The sequence below is a fragment of the Strongylocentrotus purpuratus genome, unplaced genomic scaffold (genome assembly GCF_000002235.5).
Source record: "Strongylocentrotus purpuratus isolate Spur 01 unplaced genomic scaffold, Spur_5.0 spur5_contig_840, whole genome shotgun sequence".
Classification (NCBI taxonomy): Eukaryota; Metazoa; Echinodermata; class Echinoidea; order Camarodonta; family Strongylocentrotidae; genus Strongylocentrotus; species Strongylocentrotus purpuratus.
Genome location: NW_022145547.1, coordinates 2,072,012 through 2,094,851, shown reverse-complemented (window position 1 = coordinate 2,094,851; position 22,840 = coordinate 2,072,012). Strand labels below are relative to the sequence as shown.

The 22,840-nt window shown below is 35.2% G+C and overlaps 1 protein-coding gene across 1 annotated transcript; it reads left to right on the top strand.

The window, feature by feature from the left end:
• Window positions 1-1,478: 1,478 nt before the first annotated feature.
• On the top strand, window positions 1,479-21,486 carry LOC115925112 (angiopoietin-1 receptor-like). The gene is made up of 14 exons (XM_030988319.1): window positions 1,479-1,750; window positions 2,379-2,513; window positions 3,320-3,484; window positions 3,812-3,943; window positions 4,557-4,715; window positions 7,109-7,240; window positions 13,020-13,307; window positions 14,022-14,327; window positions 14,826-14,896; window positions 15,490-15,721; window positions 16,264-16,505; window positions 16,942-17,011; window positions 18,585-18,690; window positions 19,119-21,486. Exons 1-14 carry the CDS (start codon window positions 1,537-1,539, stop codon window positions 19,408-19,410), a joined length of 2,544 nt encoding a protein of 847 aa, XP_030844179.1. The 5' UTR covers window positions 1,479-1,536; the 3' UTR covers window positions 19,411-21,486.
• Window positions 21,487-22,840: the final 1,354 nt, after the last annotated feature.

The following is a 22,840-nucleotide window of genomic DNA, read 5'->3' as shown; positions in this document are numbered from 1 at the left end:
AATGATGTTTGTTTATCAAATAACCATTATTTATCTTTAACAATATAGACTGAGCTTATATTGCATTTTGGAGATTCCTCGAATATTAGAGGAACCTCCTTAATACAAAGATATATCAAGGTTTTTCAATCATGAACACCGTCATATTATTACTCATGGAACATCACGTAATGATCCTCATTAAAAAAACAACTATTGGCCCATTTAAACATGTTTCCAAACACCAATTTGAAGAATCATCAATGTTTGTGACTACTATTTACACTACTGGAAAAAAAAAAACCTGTAACAAAAACCCGTTGAAGTTTAACCATACCGATTTTGTTTGTGAGTAGTGCGCATGTGTGACTTGTCGGTGCTCTACTGCATGCGTTACCATGGAAGCGAGGAGAGTCTGTGAGCGATAATGGGTATCTTATCGAAGATTGCATTTACACTGCAATAAATTTGTGAAATCTTGGCAGGCGTTTAAAAAAAACTACACTCTCGGGGAGTGTTTCACAAAGACTATGATCGATATAAATTGGACTTGAACTATGGCAGGCTGTTCATGCCACTATTTCCTCGAACCATTCCTGGCTTTGGTTTACCAGGGAACGTACAAATCATGGTCACACATCTACAGAATTTACATTTTTGTTATTGTTATTAGTATTGAAAGAAAAATCTAAATATCATATTTAAGGTTTTTTCCCTCTACTTTTACATCTTGGTTCAGGACTTGTTAAGGGCAGAAATCGCATTTGCAATAGTATAAATCCAAGTCTTGAATATAACTTAAAAATACAATGTAAGAAACTCTTTTTCTTCAATGAACTATCAAACAATGTAAAAACAGGTACTGTGGATTTTTTTGGCAAAGAAGCGTTTATACCGCAAAATGGTTTACTGAGGATCAGGAGTGAGAGTGATTCAATAAAATAGTTCCGCTTATGATGCTTTTGAACATTGTTTGCTTGAGAATGGCTATAACAAAGGTTTGATGCTTTACATATATACTGAGAATGAATCTGAAAATACCAGAGTACGATTATTTTTAAGAGATTTTAGACTTTTGTGTAAATAGCACAAAAGTTTCAAAAATTTATCATAAGCAAAGCATGCACGGTATTGCGTTAAGCCTGAACATGCCCATTTGTGTTGATGTTGTTTACTAACATTAACATTGTCAAACAGAAGTCCAAAGATTTTGAAATACACCAGACTAGTTGCGGCAATGTTCGAATATTTAAAACGATCTAAACTTGTTATTGAAAAATATCAACAGGAACAAATTTATTCCAACATGCAAGTGAATATTTTGAAATATATATTTCAATATGCACGTATATGAATGCAAGCCTTATATAAATGTATGTTTCCTTTAGGGAGTAAATGGCTACAGTGCACATTACATGTACATGTAGGTGCTACATGTATTATTATTATTACATTTTTTATTTGGTTCATTTATTTTTATCATCCCTTTTAACAGCTAAATTCATATCAAGGGATGGATTGTTTACAAAGACAGTCAATGTGAATGAAACTGGAGTGATGATCAGCATGACTAGTCGTAATAATCCTGATGCGAATGGCAACGTGATTACTTGGATGAAAGATGGAAGTGAGGTTCTTACATCATTTGGTGGGCAGACTCAGATCAGCTTCCCAAACCCAATCCAGACATCAGACCAAGGAATCTATGAGATCTACTATGATAACGAGAGGGATCAAAATAGAGGAGGATTATACAAACTCATCGTCAGAGGTATATTATGTACAAGTGTATTTCTGCTTAATTCAGACTGGGCATTTTGAGAGGGGTCATTTCTTATTTATATAATATTGTTTGTTATGATGCATGTAAAAGGCTCTGCTTCATATTTCGCCAATAAATCTTTATTTTAGAATCATTGGATTTTTATGCAAATTACATGTGGACAACTCATTATTAATTTTTTTTTTTTAATTTGAACACTTGACAAAACAATTAGTTTTAGAGCATTCTAGTAGATAATGTCCAAGCCTGATCTTTTCCGGATGTCGCGTTATCGTAACATGGACATCTCTTTCCCCATTGCAAATTTTGTTCCAAAATATTTATGAAAATTCAACGATAAAATTCAGGTGTCAGCATGTCATGATCTGTGCTGTGATTTTGACATATATGGGTAGTTTAAAATTACCCGTATGTAAATTCAGAATGTGACAGAGCCTATGGCATACGATATTCAATAGTTGTACGTTCGAGAACATTATTTTGTAACAAACTTTGCACTTGTCTACTTCCATTTTATATTACCCTGCTTATCTTCTATCTTTTGTCTTCCGTGTCATGATGTAATCTTTAGTGACATGTATACTTAATTATTTTTCTCCCTCCCTTTCTCCGATAGAATGCGCTGCTGGTAAGTGGGGTCCCCCTGAGTGTTATGGTATCTGTGATAAATGCTACAATGGTGGAGTCTGTGATGACAAGTCTGGTCTATGTATCTGTCCTAACAACTTCAAGGGACCGAATTGTTTAGAAAGTAAGTAGGCCTGTAGAGCTTAATTTTAAATGATGTTTATCTCTTAATAAGCGCTAGTTACCTGGCAGCTCGGCTATAATCAGGGTAATATGTGTAAAGTACCACGAGCGTCAGAGCCTGGCGGATACCGGTATCGATTTATTTAATGAACTTAGGAAGATATTCTTTTCTTATTCCATAGAAAATGGTAATGTACATCTATTCTACATGTTCAATTTCAAATATGTCTTTCTTCTACCTGACGACATTCTTATTTGTAAATCTTTATTTTACCAGAAATTATTTGCAAGAATAATGTTGATTTATCATTTATGATTCTGTTTATAACAAGTTGATTTCTGATTTGTTATAGTATATTATCTATGTTATGTCTTATTAGCAGTAAAATGAGTTTGTAAATACTTTGTAAAGTGTCCCTCTCTACCAGAGCTGAGGTTCTTTCTACATATACATGTAATGTTTATACACTGTACATCGAGTGAATCATTGCAAAAATGAATGAACAATAATAAACAGCAGGGGAAAAGATTTGCTTTGGTTGTTATTCCTTAATACCATATAAAATATCTAAATAGTATCTAAATAAAGGCAATAACATTAATGTTTATGATCGACACATTTGCTATCCATGATATGGGATGGCTTTATTCAATGTAGTAAAAAATATTATTTTTAAAGAGCATTAGACACCATCTGTAATTCGCAAAAGAGAAGCAACCATATTGGAAATTTATCTCATGAAATCTTATTTCTTATGCAAGTCTCTAAGGTTTCGTTACAACATTGCAACTATTTGTGTTCTTTAGTTTGTAGAAATGATGGTGGAAATCGATATGGATTGAACTGCGAGTTTCGATGTTCATTAAGATACAGTGATCCTGCCACACACTGTCATAGGCTTCTTTTTTGCCTACCTGATCCTTATGGATGTTCATGTGACGTCGGTGCCCATGGTCTTGCATGTAACACACGTGAGTCCTCGATATTCTATTAATTTTGCTCAAATTATAATAGTGAAAATACGTGTATCTAGAAGGTTAAAAGTTATCATACATGTAAATCTACAATTCTCAGAAAATATATTTTTTCTTGGAATATCAAAAGCACATACTGTGGCTGGATTTATGAGTGAGGTCAGATGCAAATCAGTGCAGAAGAAGAAGAAGAAGAAGAAGATGATAATGAAGGAGAAGAAGAAGGAGAAGGAGAAATTTATAAATGTGACATGCACAATATTTCTTTCCGACGAATGTATTGTATCTGTCCATCTTGATTTTGTATTTTGAATTCTATTACAGTATGTACTACTGGTACATATGGTCCAGGGTGTTCACAGACATGCCACTGTGCAGGTGGTTCATCATGTGACATTTATAGTGGAATATGTACAGGTGGATGTCTGACTGGCTGGTCTGGGGACAACTGTCAAAGTAAGTCATAGTCAGCAATGATAAAAGATAATATTACGTAAATGCTTTCTTACTAAAAGGTAAGATAAATCAGAATTGTACTTGTACACTGCATGTAGCTTTGTAATTGTTGTTGTTTTGTTAAGTGTTAACCCCATTGCCTACAGGACCTGGGGCGCCTGTATTGTACCCATTTGGAAAAAGATAATTCACAATTATATTATCACTTGAGGTTATTATATTTTCTATTTTCTCATGTATTATTGTTATTATTATTATATTCGTAGACATACCCGCATCAAGTAGTGGTTTGTGGACAACTCCTTTTGTATACTATTTTCATGTTTATTGATAGAGGAGGTGAATGTTTTCCATAAATACATGAATTCATCTAGTGAAGGCACTGTTAAATTCAAGAATATGTGTAATAATTGAAAACAATATTGCAAAGAATTAAAAAAAACATGCAATCACTGGTTAAGATGAAGATAAATTTGAAATTAATAGTTAGCAAAGAATAAAATTTTTGTAATGGAAGCAATCTGATTTTTGTGAAGTACATATAATATTATTTACTAGTACATGCAGTACTTGCTAAATTGAGATTTGTAAAATATTTTCTTATAATCCGCAGTTCCAGATGAATGTGAAGACGGTTACTATGGATCTCAATGCACTGATAAATGTCATTGCTTGAATGATAAACCGTGTGGTGAAGATACTGGAGAGTGCCCTGAGCAGAAGTGCGCTCTAGGATACAAAGTACGCAGTACTGGCCAGGTCAAATGTCAAGGTAAGATTCTATTTTTCAATAAAGGGTTTTGAATTTTTCATGTCAATTTCTATTCCTTTATCTCCAGACTACATGCAACATGTACATCAAGTATGGTGCACTGTGCACGATACACCACGATTGTTTTATGTATACATATATGAACACTCATAAATCCATGTTCATGTATGTTCATTGGTCATATCAACCAGATATATGTAAATAGTGCTGCGATATAGTAATACATCATTATAATGTACGTATACTCTGGAGGGGGATTCTAGTATAGACATATTTACTGCTTTGAGGGGATTGAAACTGTTGCCCAATATAATCTTGAAACTGTACTCTGCCTCAAGAGTTTATTAAACTATGACCTCCAAAATCAACAGTCATTTTTTGGTGTACGATACTTGTTTCCTGTCATTCTACACAAACCAAGTTCTTAGTTTCGACTCTTGAACAAACAGTGACCTAATCCTAAACCCTAAACCTTAAAGGGGTAGTTGAGTTCTGTTGCAGAGGGCGCTACACAAAATAATTTTTGTGAGATAATGAAAAACCGAGTGTCAAATTTGAAAGAACATAATATTTAAATGACAAAATCATCTTTGTTTGATCAAAATCAGTTCAGAGACGGCTGAAATACAGTGCGTCCCCCCCCCCCCAAACGAAACCGAGAACTATCGATGTTTTATCATAACTTAATCACAGTTATGATTAATAAATGACACATGTTTGGAAAGCTTAGATCCTCCTCTTTCATTTGATGCAACTCATATGATGCATATTTCACATTTCTAGAAAGTTCAATTTCTGCCCTTTCATATGACACCTCAATCAGGAAAAATAAGTCAGGAATAACAAAGTTCTGTCTGTTTAAAGTAATGCTTGCATTTTCATAATTTGAGCAAACAAGTTAGTTTTCACTGGCTGCCTGTCGTAGCAATGAACAGAGTTGACAAAAGACTTAACTCCGTTTCGTTGAAGATCAGCCATGCATCAGGTCTTTTGTCTTCTTTGTGAATGAAACGGAGTTAAGTCTTTTGTCAACTCTGTTCATTGCTACGGCAGGCAGCCAGTGAAAACTAACTTGTTTGATCAAATTATGGAAATGCAAGTATTACTTTAAAAAACAGAACTTTTTTATTCCTGGCTCATTTTTCCTAATTGAGGTCTCTATGTATCTCATTCTAATTCTATCCCTCTGCGCCTCAGAATAGTTTACTAGATCGATGGCGCATAATAAATGCTGCATTATATATATATATATTATGAAAGGGCAGAAATTGAACTTTCTAGAAATGTGATTTTCTCTTTAAAATTCAGATACCGCCCGCCAAATGACTTTTTGGTGTCCTCTCTTCAAATTGCTTTTAATCACTCATGCGGGAAATATGCATCATATAAGTTGCATCAAATGAAAGAGAAGAATCTAAGCTTTCCAAATATGTGTCATTTATTAAACATAATTGTGATTAAGTTATGATAAAACATCGACAATTCTCGGTTTCGTTTTTTCTGGGACGCACTGTATAACGATTTCTTATACTTGTGTACCACCACAAATATTAACGAAAAAAACACACACGAAATAACGCCTTTTACGTCGTATTTCAGCCAATGCCGATGTTGGCTTTTTTGTTGGTATTTTCGTGTTGCTTATTTTACCAATAATAAGCCGGCTCATGTATATTGTTATTTTTAATTAAATAATTAATTAACGGTCATCGAGTTTTGTTTTTTTAAGTGGAGCTGAATTGGTATGATCGTATTGGCTAAATTTCACACATGTTAGGGTCTAAAATTACCTTCATAGCAATTTTAAGTTATAAAAGGGCACTATAAATGTCATAGATAAGAATAAGAGCAATAACCATGCACTTTGAATGCATTTGCGGTCTGAAAACAGAACTCAACTATCCCTTTAACTAAAACCCAATTGCAACCCGAACCCTAACCAATACCTTTGATGAAATACAGCTCGGAACAACTGTCCCAGGAGCAAACGTCTAATCTCCATAGAAAACTTCTAATGTATCATATCACAATCCTCAGTGGTATTTTGTAGCAATGAGAGAGAGAGAGCTCTATCTTAGTTGTGACTAGAAGTTATTGACTTAAAATGAAGAGTTGCAGCCAGCATGGTGGGCTTTCCACCTGAAAGTGATAATTCAGAGAACAGCAGATCTAGAGGTGGTCCCTGAACTGCTAGCTGCAACAGATTTTTAGTAGTAATGGACTAACTCACAGTGACATGGGTCAGAAGAAAATCTACTCGTTTCACCTGATCGAAATAATTTGATTTTTGTGTTTACAACCCTGTTTCCAGTAGACCCCGGCCAAAGTTATCTTTGCCTTTATTAATCAATGATAATCATTGACCAGATGTTTCCTTTGTTTTATTTGTTCAGAGTGTGAAGGGGGTACCTTTGGTTTGGATTGTATTCAGCTATGTCATTGTGCTCCAGAGGCTTGCGAGACGGAGAGGGGTCTTTGCCAGGGACAATGCCTAGATAGCTGGATTGAACCTTACTGCAGTCAAAGTAATTATACCCAGAGTTTTTCGGAACTAGAGATAGATGCCATGTGTTGCGTCTGGCCAGATGAAAGGGGCTACCTGTAGATTTATACATGTTGTGGTGCATCCGGGGGGGGTGGAAGCATGATGGGTATAGACATGTGCAAATCCTATTATGCATGGATATCCCAACAATAATGAAAATTCTAAATAACTTCGTAGGGCGCTTCGGTGTTTTTTTTACGTGTTGGAATTGTGCTTATTTGATGTGCGATAATGTGGTGGAGAAACGTTTACAGTGCACTCTCGTTATAAAGAACACCGATATAACAAAATTTCATTATAAAGAAGTAAAATCTCTGGTCCCATATGTGGGATTCCCTTTGTATTCTATTGTTTTTGCAACCCTGATACATGTATAAAGAAATTTGATTATAAAGAAATTTCATGGGTCCCGAGGACTTCTTTATAATGAGAGTGCACTGTACATGGTGTTCTAGAGGTGAAGGATATGCAGGATGTTAAGAATGTGGATAAGATATCCCTCCCCGCACGTGGCAGTGACCAATAAAAGACAATGACACCATGGACCGTGTGTTGAGTGGTCTGACATAAGTGTAACGTTTATATTTAGGAAAAGTCTGTTGACCTCCAAAGTATATACAGTATTTAAGATAATTACTATTTTTTTTTATCAATGATGGTCCAAACGTGAAGCATTGGTGGAGGAGTACATGTATGGGCCAGGAGGAAGTACACTCCCTTCACAATGGCGATTCCCTCATTCACATATGATGTATGTCATCACTCTCAAGTGAAGCAAGTATTGGAACAAGGGACCAACCTCTCGAGAGGAGTATAGGGGGAAGTGTCGTGGCAGTATTGGAATGCCCTTACAGGTACACTCCCCTCAAGAAGTTGTTCCCTCATTCACTTACAGTGCACTCTCGTTATAAAGAACACTGATATAACAACATTTCATTTTAAAGAAGTAAAATCTCTGGTCCCATATCTTGGATTTCCTTTGTATTCTATTGTTTTGGCAGCCCTGATTATAAAGAAATTTCGTTATAAAGAAACAATTTCATGGGTCCCAAGGACTTCTTTATAACGAGACGACCAAGATGTGACTTTTGCTTTGGACTACCATCCCCCTGTTCATGAGGAAAATGATGAACAACCGAAGATTTGGGGGTATGAGTTACAGGTTAATGCTAGTGTTGGACAATAATTAAAAGATTAAGGTGTTAGCAAAATCAACAGGTACAATTACTTTGGCTACATGCAGTGTTTGTTGAAGGCATGCTGAAGGGATTTTAATGTAGGCCTACTGGTACATGTCTTGAACTGTTTTGATGTTGCACATAATTTTGTGTAATGTTCCTGTGCTTGGAGAATGACTGTTGTTGATGAAGGATTCTGGTGGTGAGAGGATGCATTACCCATACGGGGAATACATCCTCTCACCTACTGATTTTGATGTTGGAAGTGAATGTTGGGATAGTGTCTGTACTCACATTGGCTGGAGTTGTGCATGGGTGAAATTGTCCGAAGTCCTCCCAAATTAGATTTGGGTAGCGTTGACGCATGCGGTTGAAGACGCATGCGGTTGAATACTATCACATGAACATAACAAATGATCTTCCATGGAAAACATTTACCAAAAGTTTATATTTAATTGTAAAGTGTCAGTACAAGGTGGCAGATTTACAATGTATTCCACACACAAAAAAGACAATCGGCATGGTCCTTGTCACATACTCTGAGAAACTATAGCGACATATTGCTGAAAGTGGAAAGGATAGGGAAGATGACTATGAGTGTACCAGTGGTAGTCATGATGAGAGCAATTTATACTAAGAATCACTGATTTCTATGTGCACTCAAGTAGCCAGCAGTAACTTTTGAGATGTTGGTATTACACAATGTGTGTTATGGGTAGTTGGATTTTTTTCTTTTAAAGTCTATATACAAAATTATGAGAACCTTAAATAATTTTTAATTGGTAAAATGACCTTTTAAAGGAAAATGCAAGATTTTGCAACCAATGACAACAAAGCATGCCAAGTGAGTGTGTTGTTTGTAACATATTTTTTCATATGCTCTGGCCTACAACAAATTTGTCAGAGGTGCAGATGTAAATTTATGGTGAAATACATAGTCTTACATGTATAATAGCCCCAAAGGTGAAAGTGATTTCACACGCCCTAATATTTGTTAATACACATCCATTTTTCACAAAATTATACCTATTAGGTGACAAAAAAAAAATGGCGGTCAAACCTTCCAGAGAGGGTCGGTCAGTCAGCATTTTTTATTGTGTTTTTGACATTAAATTTTTCGATTAAAAAACATGGAAATTATTTGTTCTCAGCTTCTCGCTCACTCACTGCACTCGCAACTTTTCATCCAATTTTTTTGTCAAAATGGCTGATTTTCCTTGTTTCCAACAAAATTTATAATGATAAAATATAGACCTAAACACCTCAAAATAACAGTAAAATACAAAGACTGACAAATGGAGGAATGAGCCGGAGAGCCAGTAAGGCCCGAAAGTAGCCCACACCTTTACAAAAATATGTATACAATGCATGATATACACAGAAAAAAGAAACAATTAACAAAAGTTGAACGCGTAAAAAAGACTCTGACAAAAACCATTACGACAAGACAAATGTGGACATGCTCTAAAGAAATTACTCATAATTACTAATCAGCTAACGTTTAAGAAGGTTTCGAAAGTGTTTTGTATTTTTTGATTCTTTGATTAGTTTAGGGAGTGAATTCGAAAGGATTAGGCCGGCTGCTTGTATACCATGATCAGAGAAAGCTTTCTTATTGAGTGTATGAGAAAGATCATTAATTTGTGTTGTTTAGTAATGGTAAGTATCAGAGCGCCTTTTGAAGTAGTCTTTGAAAGACACTGGTAAATTATTAATTTAGAATGTATGCATAAATACGCCAAGTTCAAGAGTATACATGTCTATTACAGTATCGTGCATGCGCATTCAGTTTCAGCAGTTCCCTACGAAGAAGAAGTGTTCAAGCGATGCCCGTTATGCACAGAAATTGCTTGAAAACACTGACATCGTAAGTAAAAAAATGGTTGTATATGTGATGTAAATGTTCATTAATATCGTGTTAAGATCTCGGTGAGCACAAACATGGAGAGCTCCTAGTCAGGAATCCGCCTGACAAGCAATAGTTCATATCCTGCCCGGTTGACGTGAATTCACGCGCATGAAAATATGCTGGTAATGATGTCTGTCCTTTGTATGAGGGGACAACACCTCAAGGAAATTTTGGACGGTAATAGGTAGGGTGGGGACTTGAGTAACCGGACACTTAATTTTGTGCGTTTTTTCAGAATATGTTGCCAAAAAACATAATTGAGTAACCGGACACTTAATTTTGTGCGTTTTTTCAGAATATGTTGCCAAAAAACGTAATTTCCAAATAATCAGCATTAGAATTTCCATGCAAAATCAGGATTATGCGAAGAAAAATAACAGCTGCGTCACCGGGTGTCTGTTTGCAACTGCGCGCGATGTTTCCCCGACGCGTATTGCGCCGTTCTAATGCGCGGTGTCCGGGTACTCAACCCGTCCGGAAATACAACCTCTCATGATACCGATTTTGTGAGCACGAAAAAGAAGACTACGACAAGGTTAGGGTCATTGTGAACAGCGATATAAACAAACTGGTAGGTTGATACGGAGTGCCATTCCAGGGAATAAAAATACAGAAGTTTCTTTTTTATCATAAACCTACTCGTAGATTTCATGTTTTGATCGACAAATTGAGGACCTGAAATAATTGTGGACGGTAATGGTAATAGGGCCCCCGTCATACGAGATGAACACGTATGCCCACGCATGGTATTACCGGACACTATTGAATTACCGGACGCGCGTTCTACGCGCGGGACTATACGTATCGAATGCGCAAGTCGAGTGGGGTGATCAAGAAATGTATGACGCATCGTAAGAACACAACAAAAAAATTAGAAAATCTAACTTAGCCTAACGTATGAGTGACAAATACATGCCTTTTTCATGAAATAATCCAATTTTCCTTATGCCCGTGCAAAGTGAATGGCTGTCAAGTTTGTTTTGAGAATGTCATTTTGCTATTTGTTTTCCGTGCATTTTCTACTCGCGCGACTCGCGACTTTGCGTTTCGCCATAGACATAACACGGTGTCCGGCAATACAGGTCGATTTTCAGCGCCGCGAAATAAGAATCATAACATGTGCAGGGACTAGATCTACGTGGGTACACTTTCCCATGACCATGTGCGTGGCATTTTAATTTTAAGCGCCAACATGCTAAATAATCTGGTCAAGTTCACGCGATTTCTACATTTACACTTTTGCGTAGCGAATAATGATTCGAGTAGTGTAAAATCTAAACAGTTAAAAAGTTACTCGCTCAAAATCGCTCAAATTTTGTATCAATTTGAAGAAAAAAAAATCACATTTTCACTTACCCATCATTGATGCCATTTGCCTCATGATCATCTTGAACTTTCAACTTTGTTTGGGTGACATTTCCGAGCATCCGAATGCTTCCGAAGACGTTGCTTCCAAGACCTATGATGCCGAAGATGACGTTCTGTGTGACGTCACAGGTCTACTAAATAAAATAATAAAATTCACTTTTTGGCTCAGATATATACTGTTTCGTATGTTTTTCAGCGTTTTAACCCTCTTGAAACCATTCTAAGGCGTTCCATGCGATACAATGTCAAAATGTTGGCTACAACATACATATCTGGGGCATTTTAGGTCATTACCTGGTATTTTACTACGAAAGTAATTGAGAGTGTTCCGTTAAAGCCCTAGTCGTGTGGTGCGCCACCTACCGGTGGTTCCGGGAACATTGCGTCCAGCATATTGTGATCAGGTTTGTCTTCTTCTTCTGCTGAAAAACGTTCAGTTTAAGAAAACACCGCGGAGTGCATACGAAACTATGTGTGCATGTATTTCATTACGTTTAGCTGTAATTCACAATTTTGTTCAATAGGCTTGTGGAGCAAGTACTTTTACCTTACTTTAATTTAAGCAAATTTACCTGAGAGCTCAATGAGTGTCAGTACTTGGCAGATAACAGCGCATTATAAATGACCATTATTATTATTATTATTATTATTTTGTAGACACTTAAACATGTACACATAATTGTACAAACTGTTTTATGTTGTTTCTCTTTATAAAGTCCATTTCATATTTCAAGGAAGTTTCTCCTACCCTATACAAGCAGCGAATCGGTCCAAAAAATTTCTTAAAATTATTATCGGTTTTTGGGAGGTGTTTATAGAACAAACAGTAGTTTCATAAAGCATGTAGGATTTGCATACCGGGACTACTGCATTGATAAATATTACGCAATTGAATTTGAAACACAATAATCAGATCAATATCTCCCCTTGTTTAGGTAATACATGTACAAGTTTATTTGTGTTAGTTTGTTATGATCTTGATTAATTCGTGATAGAAATACTAATCCAATGAAGTGACTGGGTTGCATTCTTCTAATGCTGTAGACTTGCACATTTGTATTTAATGTTTTGTAATTTTGCTTGGTTTGTGACAAAATTATAAATAATTGGTCATTCTTTATAAGAGAAATAAATACATTATTTTATTTTTGAATATCATGATTGGCCAATGTTCTAAAAATTGCATGTAGGATTTGTTTGCCATATGTAAGTTAAATTCATAAGGCTAACAGATTTTATGTTTCAAATTGTGTGTTTTATTTAATGTTCTTCTTTCTTCTTTTTTTCGTCTTGGTTCTTGACAGGAATATCCAGATTGGTTCCAGTGAGAGTAAACCCATACCAACCATCTAGCTTCATATGTTATGTTGAGGGCATCCCACTTCCCGATGAATCCTCAGTTGATCTGTACAGACGTACTGAAGACACCAATAACAGGACAGGAATCACCATGAGATCTAGCTATGTCTCAGGGTCAGAACGAGCTGTTGTCTTTGATGTTGATAGTGTGTACCCACATGGGGAATACGAATGCATTCTATATGTTGGAAACACAGGCTATCCCAGTACGCCAATAATCAACGTAACTTTTGGTGAGCAAATTGCGTGGTATCAGTTTACTCTTGTGTATTACTGTATTAAAGATACCAGTTTAATAGAAAGTATAAATTCACTTTATTTAAATCAGTTGATGGGAAGGGACTTACCAATGTATTTTGTTCATCTAGCTTACTGATGAATTACTGGCATCATAATGTCACAAATAATTTGCTTTTGGAGGGTTTCTTTTAGGTGGAGCTTAGCAGGTAGAACAAAAGTAATAGAACAAAATATGTATGACATAAATTTACATAAAAAGTCAAAAGATATGTGATATATACATTATATAATTACAGATCAACAAAAGTCAACATGAATTTGTAATTTAGAATTACCCTTTAACATGGGAGTCTGTTCTTATATTGATACACTGTTTTTTGTACATACAAGTCGCATCATGTACATTGACCTGTACATAAGCCATACATGTGAATTAATTAATATACTTTATATTTCAATATGTAATATTTTAGTTTATATAACACCTGATACATCTATAATGTCTCCAAGTGCTTTAAAATGTATTATTATCCCTGTCACCGGATTCGGGCTAGCTCACACACAACGTATGCACATTCTCCGCATCATACATTTGCAGTTCTGTAAGATGTCAGAATAGTATTCCTGTGTAATTTTAACTTTATGGAAGAGTATAGGTGTGTCATTGATTTTGATTGGTATTTCCATAAATTATCTTAATTCTTCAGTTCTGCCAGTCATTGAGAAAGCACCAGTGATAGTGAGCACCACGTCAACTACAGTAGGTCTTCAATGGAACGCATGGTCTGAAGAAGATGGCATAGGTAATCCTCCTCTGGTAGGATATGATGTCTTTGTAATGAAAGATGGTGACTGGGTAGCGGATCAGAGAGTAGAGCAACCCACAACATCAGCCTTTGTTATCAACCTGACACCCGACACAGATTACATGTTTCGTGTAGCAGCAGTGAGGGAAGGAACAGGTGGAACAGGACCTGTGTCTCCTAGCAACAGCATAATAACCCGCTGTAGAAGTAAGGTTTAAGTCTTGAGAAAAAACAAGACGTTAAGTGCTATTATTTGTTCACATTTGTTCAGCTTGATTCCGAATATTTATCTATACAGATAGGTACGTGTATTACGTTATTAGTAAATGATTTGTACATATATTCGGTATATTTACGACTTTCCAATGATTGAAGGCTCTTTAACAAATCAAATTTTACGAGTCAAATATGTCACATGGAAATGTTCGTATTTGCCATTCCGTACTTTCTCCTTTTGAACTATTCTGTCTTTCTAAAATTTGAAACAGAAAATTTCTTCTACAAAACATGAATTTCCCCAAAATGTTTATAGTGCCCTCAACTGTGTTTTGCCCTTTGGTAGTTACATGTTTGACTTGTAAACGTTTAATTTAAAACCACATAAAGAGTACTTGTTTTTACCATAACCTTTGCGTTTACATACAATGAATTTTTCTACTATAGGTTCAAGCAATTTAGTTTCTTCTATATAATTTTAAACTTTAGAACCCAGTGCTTCTCCAACTGGACTACAAGTTTCAGCCATCAACCTTAAAGAGCTAGAGGTGATATGGGAGGTATGAACTGTTTTAAGAATAGCTGTTTGGTCACTTTAATAGTGAAATGCAGTTGGATGAAAAGCCTCGTCCAGAGCACAAAATGCATAGCTGTTACTATTCATTTTTGTATTACATACAGGTAGAACCGCACCGTTTATGTGATATGAAGCTGATAAAACACTTACAACCTTGATAAGATTTAATTTTACCTATTTTTTCGTCGAGATATGTCAAATAAAAACTCCTCCACACCACCAACTATTTGTGAATAATTCTTTACATACCTTAACAATTGACTAAATAAAATAGATCTAAGTAAAAAAAAAAATATATAAAAAGTGTACCAATTTGTTTTCTTTGCTTAGTTGAAAGTAAGAGCTGTTGGGTTTATGAAATGGAGTTTTTATTTTATTTTACAGAAGGAAGCAAATATAGAAATTGTTGTTAATCAAGAGATTCTTGTTTAGCAGGATGATACAGGAGCATCCTTCAATGCGAAAAACTGTAGGCAAGATATAATAACATATTATAGTTTGTTTTACTAGTGTGAAAGTAACTTCTTTCATGTGGTTGTGCTGTATGCAACATATATTTGTATCTTTATGTTTCAGCACCTCCCCTCGGAATCAGCAGAATGCAGGAGTGGAGTGACCAATTATATGATCTACTATGCTCCCTCTGGATCAACTTCTTCAAGCTCTATCCTGGTTTTTCGTGACACTAGCTCCTACACGATAAGAGGGTTAGATACCTATCTGGACTATACCATTCAATTGACTGCATCAAATAAAGACGAGGAAAGTGATAGGAGCCATGAGACTATCGGCAAAACACTTGAAGAAGGTTAGTGTTAATCTTGGGATGTATTTTTCCATGAGGGTGAGGGTGTTGCTTTTTGCTTGTTAAGTGACACTGTTAATATTCTTGTTAGAATCAGACCTCGGTATGACTTCTTTGTTAAACTCAATTTCTGACTATGCTTAATTCCAGCGTCGGGTTAAATGTTAGTGGAGTACGGGCCAGCACGTTAGAAATCGGAGGAGATCGAGAGCAATGAAATCTGTAAATATATTTTTTAATAGCAGTGTTTGTATACTAAATTACTTTGTCTGCACAATATAAATCATATACATGACTCTTTGAGGCATTAGATTACTATTTTGTTATGTCATTACATTTTCAAACCCCAATTTGTTTTATTTTTATTTTTTATACAATAGTCGCTTTTATTGCAATCTAAATAGATTTGTTTTCTGGAATTAGACATTGTACTATTGAACCTGTTAAGACGAGAGTAACAAAAGTAATTGATATTCCGAAATATCAATACATCAGTCTACCACATTTCAGCGTGACATTGTTATAAACCATTTTCTTCTCATCAGTCGCGCCTGCTCCTATCAATGTGGCTATACCACAGAGTACTACAAGCTCCTTCACTGTATCCTGGTCTACCCCTCTACCATCTAACATCAATGGTAACATCCAGAAGTATATCATCCGCTACCAGCAGACTGATCCCGTACTTGTTGATGGTGACTATAAGTCAGAGGAAGTATTGAACGGTGCGTTTAAAGAAGAGCATACTGTGGTAGACCTACCCCGTGAAATCAACTATACAGTTCAGGTAAGATATCTTGATATCAATCCTTAGGACCCAACGTTTAAGGGAATATTCAATCTCTTCATATTTTAGTACAAGCTTTTCCTATTTAGAACATTTTAGTTTGAGCTGTTATCCTAAGCGTTTTTGGAGAAACTATATACTTTGGGATGAAATTACTAAGTTATTATTTTTTTTAATTGTGCCATTTATGTAGCAAGCATTCCCAAATTACATGCATGATACTGCATTAAACGAAATTACATTTGAATGCTTTAATAGCATCTAAATACATGTATTTAACTGTTGTTATGCGGTCGCTTATGATAGTTGTATTTTCTCCAGGACATGAATATATATAATTAAGATTGAAACAATTCGTTTGTGTGTCTTGTGTGTGGACGATGTTTGTATCGCCATTATTGCTACAACACCATATTCTTATTTCCATGTTTGTCAGGTCCAAACTGTCAATGGAGCTGGTTCTAGCAATTGGTCCGAGCCCGTGAATGCAAAGACCATCCTCTCAGGTAAGAGCATGAAACAAATTAAACTTGTTCTACCCTGAATGTCATACTTAAAAACATTGTGTAGGTAATGTGGTTTTCCAAAGGATGTAAAAGTAAAGTGCATTCGGCATTTTAATTAAGTGTTCCTTTATATTCGTGTGTTCTATATTAGTCCTGTTCTTGAGTGTGCCTTGAGCATTTGATTTCAAGAGAATAACCCGCCTTACAAATCTCATGTATTATTATTATTATTATTATTAAATACTAGCTACATGTCAAACTAAAGTCAGTTTGTAACCTTAATAAGTATGTATATAAGTTCGTAGCTTATCAGCGTTGTTTACATATTCATCCTGATATTACTCCTTATTCTCTGTTTGATTGGGTGAGAAAGTTGATTAGTCTGCATTAATCATGTATAGTTTAATATAAGGAGAAATGGAATGTATACATTTTTCTAAAACATTTCTTTGTTACAAGTTTTTGTGAAACTTTATGAAACGATAAGAAAAGTTGTCATTTATCGAAGTAAACATAATCTACACTGTTGCTGATAAAGATGGAATATTATTTTTTTTACCCCATTTTATGGAATTATTTTGACACTGATTTATTCCTAATAGATCTAGAAAATAGTATACATTCTCAGGTTTTATTGAATAATAATTTGCCAGTGTTTGTTTTGCGTGACTGCTAAAGCATGTGTATGCTACTATGCTTATCAACTAGGGGACCTATGCCCTTAAGTAAAAAATGACAGTAATGAGGATTAATGCCCCAAAAAAGGGCACTTATATAGTCGACACGGTTTCGATCCTGGGGCCTCACAGTTACGAGGCTATTGCTTTGCCACTGAACCATGAATGTACGCAGTTGGGGGGGGGGTAGGGTAGGGGGCAGTTTTCACAAAAAAGTGCAATAAATTATCAATAATTCATTGAATTTCCCCCCGGTCCCCAACAGAAAAAAATCTTTTGTGTGCCCATGCTTTGAGCCATAAAGCATGGCTGTACAGAAGATTTGTTTATGTTGGGGACCGGGGTAAAACGCAATAAATTGTTGTGTTGTCGTTAAAGGCTGCAATAGCGAATATTTACATGTTCAAACTTGGGTACCGCATAAATCATTCCTCGACCCTCTCATTGTTTGCTTATTTTTTTAATGATGCGTGTAATTTGAATCTGCATTCACACTCAAAAAGATATGTTTATGCAGATGATACATTTATATTTAATAATGATGTTAATTTTACTCAAGTTAAGATTAACTTACAAGATGATTATGATCTTATTGTTAAATGGTTTGAAATTAATGGAATGCATAATTATACACCCGGATAAAACAGAGGTCAGAGCTTTTGGCTCTAAAAGTTAGACTTCTTTTTTTTGGGGGGGGGGGTTCGTGTATTTGTATGTTGCAGCAGGGCGTCATTGTAAAGTATTTTTTTAACTGAATGACCTACACTGCTCTATAAAATGGACACGAATAAATAAATGAATAAACAAAATCAAGAAAAACTTTGTAAAACGGACCAACAAAATGTATACCTCATTACAGCATAATTACATGTATGTGATTTTTGTTTGTGCTAAAGGTGATGATAGTGGTACCAGGAAACCACTAAGTGCTGTGATAGGGGGTGTGATAGTACCCATCGCTCTCATCGCAATACTACTAATTACTTTGGTGATGTATAGAAGGTAAGTTAACTCAACTACAGTAGAACAATTAAAAGTGAAGTCCATGCCACTATATGGTAACATTTTTACAAATATAGATATGAATTTATTTATCTAAAGGGAGCCAAAACGATAATTGATAAAGCGATTGCAGGATTATCCTATTCTAAAGGCCCTTAAAATACAGTATATTCATACAATGAATGGTTTATAATGATTTTGTTTTAAATGTTATAAGGGACATCCACAATCATACGCAGTGATCTGTTATGCTCATCAGGGACCATTCCCACCTCACTTTTATCTGAACTTTGTGTGCGTGTGGGTGTGTGTGTGCGTGTGTGTGTGTGTGTGAGTGTGCGTGCGCGTGTGCTTGTGTACCTGAATCTCAATGGTATTATAAAGAAGGAGGAACTTAATGCGTTTTTATTATTGAATTTCACTTCCAGGATCAAACAAAGACGTTTAGAGACTGAACCAGCCGCGTCCCCACCAAACAATGCACGTGAGACCTCATCAAAGTATGAGAACCCTGGATTTGATGACTCAAAGCAAGACCCCAATACCTACGAAGACCCGAATGCTGATACCCATGTCTACCAAGATCTTAATACAGATACCCCAAACTACCAGAATCTTACCGACCCCCATACGTATCAAGATCTAAAGAAACCCAACACCGACGTTACCTATCTAGAACCCATAACATCAGATCCGGGAGACACTTACGAAGAAATATAGAGGCAGCCCTAGCGAGGCAGAGGCTTGGGTATGGTGCCAGCATTGATACATGCTAGATCAACAATAATGAACATGTTATGCAATACACAGAGTTGGTTATATTTATCATGGTGCTCATACTTCCTTACTATGTGCTCATACTACTGTAGTACACTATTTCAATTGTTGCAAGAATTATAACGAAACTTAAACAGCTACTTTCAAAATGTTATAGAAACAGTAAATATCTTATGTGGTTTTTAAATCCTGGTACTTGGTTAGGTAATCCCTTTAGCAACTCACTCAGGAAGCTATACTGGGATGGTAGGTGATCATGAGGCGAGTAACTACAATATCACTTCTAGTTTGTAAATTAAGGGATGAAAAGGTAAATTTATGTCTGATTTCGTCAAAGTGATTGTCATTTACAATGCAAAAATGCCACTTTTCACTGATTCAATATTTGTGTACAATAATCTTTTTTATCTGTTTTTCACTTCAAGCTGTGTAACATTTCTTATCGTCAGGTTATAGATATGTTTTGTACAGATTGGTTAAACGTGTACATTATATAGATTTATTCAGAATCTTGAGCCGAAGGCAGGATAAATATCCTGTTGTAAACTTGTGTAAGAATATATATTATTCAGTGTTAAGGTCTATTACCCGCCAGCACCAAAAAATAAGTATGATTTCTTTAAAACACGTCGGTCAACATTTTGCCCAGGTAACGCATTGATAAATGCATGATAGACAGTTCAGCCTTCGCTTGCTTTCTTCACCTTTCTGCCAGTCACCCGTTTGCCACACGTGCAATTTTGCACAAATCAATAGGCACTAATTTGCGGAATCATTACTTTGTGCAACACAATCCGGCGTTTTGTAAAATAAACTAATTTCTGGTAATGATTAGCTCCGTGACAACCATTTTAATACTGGTACAGAATGATGTTGCACTCCCACCTTCAGAATATTCAGACCAGCCTGAAATAGTAATTGAAAGCAGGTAGTTCATTTGTTCTGAAGATCAAAATATCTTTCTCTCTCTCTCTCTCTCTTTCCTTCTGTCTCTCTCTCTCTCTCTCTCTCTCTCTTTATCTCTGTTTATCATGTCAGTCACTCCGTCTTTCATGGATGTTTAAGTATTTAAGAGGTTTTCATAGTGCTTAGAATTTTTTGTTTAAATATTGGATCCAGAAAATTGAGGATTTGCCTCTTTGTTCGCATTTTATTTGCGAAAAGAGCGATATGTATTGTTGTGACAGTGGCACTTGAAATTACTTTATCACCTAAGTCATTTGTTTCTTGTACTATAATTAATGCATGACATGAATACATATATATTTGTAATAGCACTTCCTCAGGCAAGGTTCCTAGTAAAGCGCCATCTGTTGATATTCACTTGATATTAAACACTCAGAAGGCTACATGAACATGGTTTTGCTGAGGTTCAAAAATCCCCTTTTTGCCAGCGCATCAAGGAGATTTAAGTCATAATGTTGTCATTAAGTCAGGCAAAGAGGTTATATATTTAATGTATTTCTATGAATTTTCGAAACATAAAGTGGAATTTAGTGTGTATGTTTTGAACTTCATACTGAGAGAAGTGTATGTTTGCAGTATGTAATGTAATGTAAGAAATACAAGCCCATGTTGGTTTAATATGATGAATGTACATTTTACCTTGTATCAAGAACAAAGATAACAGTAAAGATACAGCTAAATACTTTGAAGATATATTATGAGAGTGCTGAAGCACTAAGTAGAGATTTGGAATTTATTATTGTCTAGTTAATTGTTCAACCAAGCTATTATAATGAAGTCTAGTTGAGACACTAGTAATGCGAGTTTGTATTTATGTAAAGCCATAATGCAGATGGACTAGAATAGTGACTGGGAAATTTGAATAGGTTATAAAGATCATGACACAATTTACATTATTTCATGAGTTTCTCAAAGAGACTGTGTTATTGCTGTATTGATGATGCTATGATGTACTTGTATTTACGATTCTTTATCTGTGATTTATCCACAGTTTTCACGGAATGAAACGGATGAAATGGTTACTCAAATCATTAAAGGCTACAAATTCCCGTAGAAGCCTTTGTTCAGACTTGTTTATTTGATATCGACCTCGCTGCAGCCACAGTATCGTATTTGTAGAAAAAAAAGTGGCCTAATTTTTATGTTGACATGTTTTGTTTCTGAGGTAAATTGAAATACATTTATATGTTTAAAGTAAAGATATCGAAATTGAAATGATTTGGTATAATAGCGATATTAAAAATATTGCATTTCCAAACTGGATAAGAAATAATATACTAAGAGTGTTACAAGTCTTAGTAAACAGTATTTGGAAAGAAGGTTATTCCATTTATATTATTTTCAAGAAAATGAATTACTTTCTGCCTTCGAATTGGCAAAGCTAAATAGTGTATTTCCGATTTTTGGTTGCAGAAGTTACGTAATAGGATACAATATGTAAATAGTTCACAGATACACAGATCCCAGATACAACTGACCACCTTTTCCTGGTTTGTCACAAGGTTTCGCTTTTTTGGAAGCTTGTATTCAAATTAATGGATACTTCGTTTAATTTTAAAATCTTTATAAACGAAAAAATTCATTTAATAGGTCATGAAATAGAGAAAAGTGAAATAAATCTTGTAAATCTTATATTAAACCTCGCTCAATTTGTTATCTATAGAAACTATATTAGAGAATTTTTGGAAGTGAAAAGCACAGGATACATGATGTATTTGATAATACAATTAAAGGTAGAAATTCGCACCTATCTCAATATGGAATGAAATCATAACAAATTCGATACAAAGGAAGTAACTAAAATATTTCATTATTTTAGTTATTGATTATGTTACATTAGTTTCATTTTTGTACTACAGAGTGAGTCAAATAAAAAAAAGTATACACCTAGCAAAATTCCTAATTATTTTAAAAATCATTTATAAACAGTAAACTATTATACATCTTATGAAAAAGAGTTTTATCCCAAATCTTTTGGTATCATTTTGTGTGGCATGTGGTCACGCTTGGATGAACAGGAGACATTGTTTAAGAGAGTGCAAAAATCGACTTGCGCCAAAGTGATGCCGATATGTTTTATCAAAACAATTGGGATTGGGTATTAATTCGCTCTTTACAGATCCTAAAAACATCCCTAAGAAAACTAATCGAGCCATACATATAAAAAAAACCACACACAGAGTCAAACCCAGTCAGTCACGCACACACACACACACAAACACACACACACACACAAACACACTTCCGCGCACTCGCACACTCAGATAAATGAAAAATACACGCAGCCAAGTCATTATTACGTAATGAACATTTCTGTAAAATCGCAAATTTTCCGTTTAATATCAAAACGGAATATAAATTCAATTTTATTGAAATATATTTAATCAGGATATCAAGAATCAGATAT